At 36.9% G+C, this 2,046-nt stretch overlaps 1 protein-coding gene across 1 annotated transcript; it reads right to left on the bottom strand.

The window, feature by feature from the left end:
* Positions 1-778: 778 nt before the first annotated feature.
* Positions 779-1,833, bottom strand: LOC113343790 (protein HEAT INTOLERANT 4-like). Its single transcript, XM_026587913.1, has 2 exons — positions 1,798-1,833; positions 779-1,705 (listed from the first exon to the last, which is right to left on the bottom strand). The coding sequence occupies exons 1-2, from the start codon at positions 1,831-1,833 to the stop codon at positions 779-781; spliced, it is 963 nt and encodes a 320-aa protein (XP_026443698.1).
* Positions 1,834-2,046: the final 213 nt, after the last annotated feature.

Here is a 2,046-nt window from a genome sequence, read left to right on the forward strand (position 1 = left end):
TAAAGAAGAAGGAAGTGAAATGGAAAGGTTGAGAATGAAATTATCAAGAAAAAAAAATTTAATAAAAATTTCAATCATGCCATTAAAAATAACTGTAAACATCTATAAGGGTACTTGTAATAGACCCATGAGTAGTAGGGGAGTTTACCACATTCCCACTTTGTATACGGTGACTTATTTGTTCAATACTTCAAATTTTTATTAAATTTTTTTAACAAACAAGTTTTTGATACACAGAAACTGAAATCTCATGGATTTGAGAAAACAAAAGTTATTACATACGGAACATCAAATAACATTGGTGAGGCAGAGGATAGGATTAACGAATTACCTGATTCACTTCTTCATCACATCCACTCTTTCCTTGACAGCAACTGACTAGTACAAATGTAATTTCTTAAACTCTTGACAGTAAAAAAATGTGACAAAACAAAATTCTGCACATCTAACATTCAGGTGAGAATCAAAGTAAGTAATACAGAACTGCTGTAAATACAGTAGGGAGAAACACCCTCTGTTGATATGGCAATCCCACAATTTGAATTAACTACATGCTGAAAATTTCTAAGGTTTCTAGGCGAAGCTTTCGCTAGTTCCACAATAAAGAGTTGCAGAGTACGGAATGCCACTACTAATCCAATGTGTTTCTAAACCAACAAAGAAATTTCAGCTCCTGACGAACCTTTAAGTCTGCCGGAATAAAGTAAAGGCAATAAACTGAATATTTTTGCATATTAAAGTCTACCCGAATGATGATGTCCTTTTGGTAGCGTTAGCTCTAAAGAACCTCGTGAGCCTTCCCGTAATACCTATTTATGAAGCGAGACTTTACTTGTGATACATCTGGAGTATCCGGTGTTGTAACCGGATAAAATTTGTAAAACCTCATGTTCTCAAAAGCTCTTTTAGTCTCTTCACTTGTTTCTTCTATTGCTTTCTTCCGAGCCTTTTTAGCCTCTTTGTTCGCTTCCTTCGCTTCTTTAACCTTGTCGTCGAAAAATTTCCTAAATGCGTCTCTTTGATCTTCTGTTACTACCTCATCTGCAACTTTCTCATCGACAAACTCGTTAATATCATCAAATATCCAATCGAAATCACAAACTACTGGTGGTTCGGCCGGGAACATTATGTCAACAACAGTGCTCTGATCAATTTCTTCTTCCTCCTTGAATGGATTGTAAAAATAAGGCAAACAATATTCAAACTTCTTCAAATAATCCTCTTTCAGGGTTCCCAGAGAATCCCTTCTCTGTGTACATCTCCAGATAAAAATATCGTGAGATTTCTTCAATCTCTCAATTTGATTACCCCTTTGTTCTAATGGGATGTAAGGAACCCAATCCATCTTCATTCGTTTCATCAGGATAATTTCTTCTGCTTCTGGTTGCACCGAGTTGATACCGATCTCATCAGAAGGAGGGGAATCATTAGCAACAGCAACAATGACTGGTATACAGACTAGTTTCCCCTCGCTGTTCACGGAGAGCAATTGTGGTTCCGTGCAGCCAAATATATAGACTCTTTTTGAGTTCAATACTCCACCTTCTTCAAAAGCAGTTTCTAGATTTGAGAAATTCCATCTGAAGCTTCCGTATAGTTTTTCAATCTGATCCCATTCAGTGCCCACTGGAAATACAGTTTTCCAAAGATCCTCCTTGTTACGAGTAACCTCAAAGTACTCAGCTTCTTCTTTCTTCTTCTGCTTCTTCTTCGTTGTTGTTCTTCTTCTTCCTCATTGACTTCTTCTTGTTCAACTGGTTTTGGGATTTCTTCTTCCTCAATTTTCTTCTGGTTTGCCTTTCTCTTACTTCCTGCCTTGGATTTTGTCGCCATTGTTTTCTTTCTTAAGTTTTTGTGTTGGGTGCAATAATCAAAAACAAAGAAAAATCAAATAAGCAAAAGTTATTGATACTTAGCTCCTTTATAATGGAAGTGATTGCTTTGACGAAACGAACAAGCTCCCCGTATCTCCGCAACAGCAACAAGGCAAAACTTTGGAAAATAGAGTGAGTCACGTGTTCAACACGCTGTCCTTAAGACATTAGC

Source organism: Papaver somniferum, unplaced genomic scaffold (genome assembly GCF_003573695.1).
Source record: "Papaver somniferum cultivar HN1 unplaced genomic scaffold, ASM357369v1 unplaced-scaffold_6577, whole genome shotgun sequence".
Taxonomy (NCBI): Eukaryota; Viridiplantae; Streptophyta; class Magnoliopsida; order Ranunculales; family Papaveraceae; genus Papaver; species Papaver somniferum.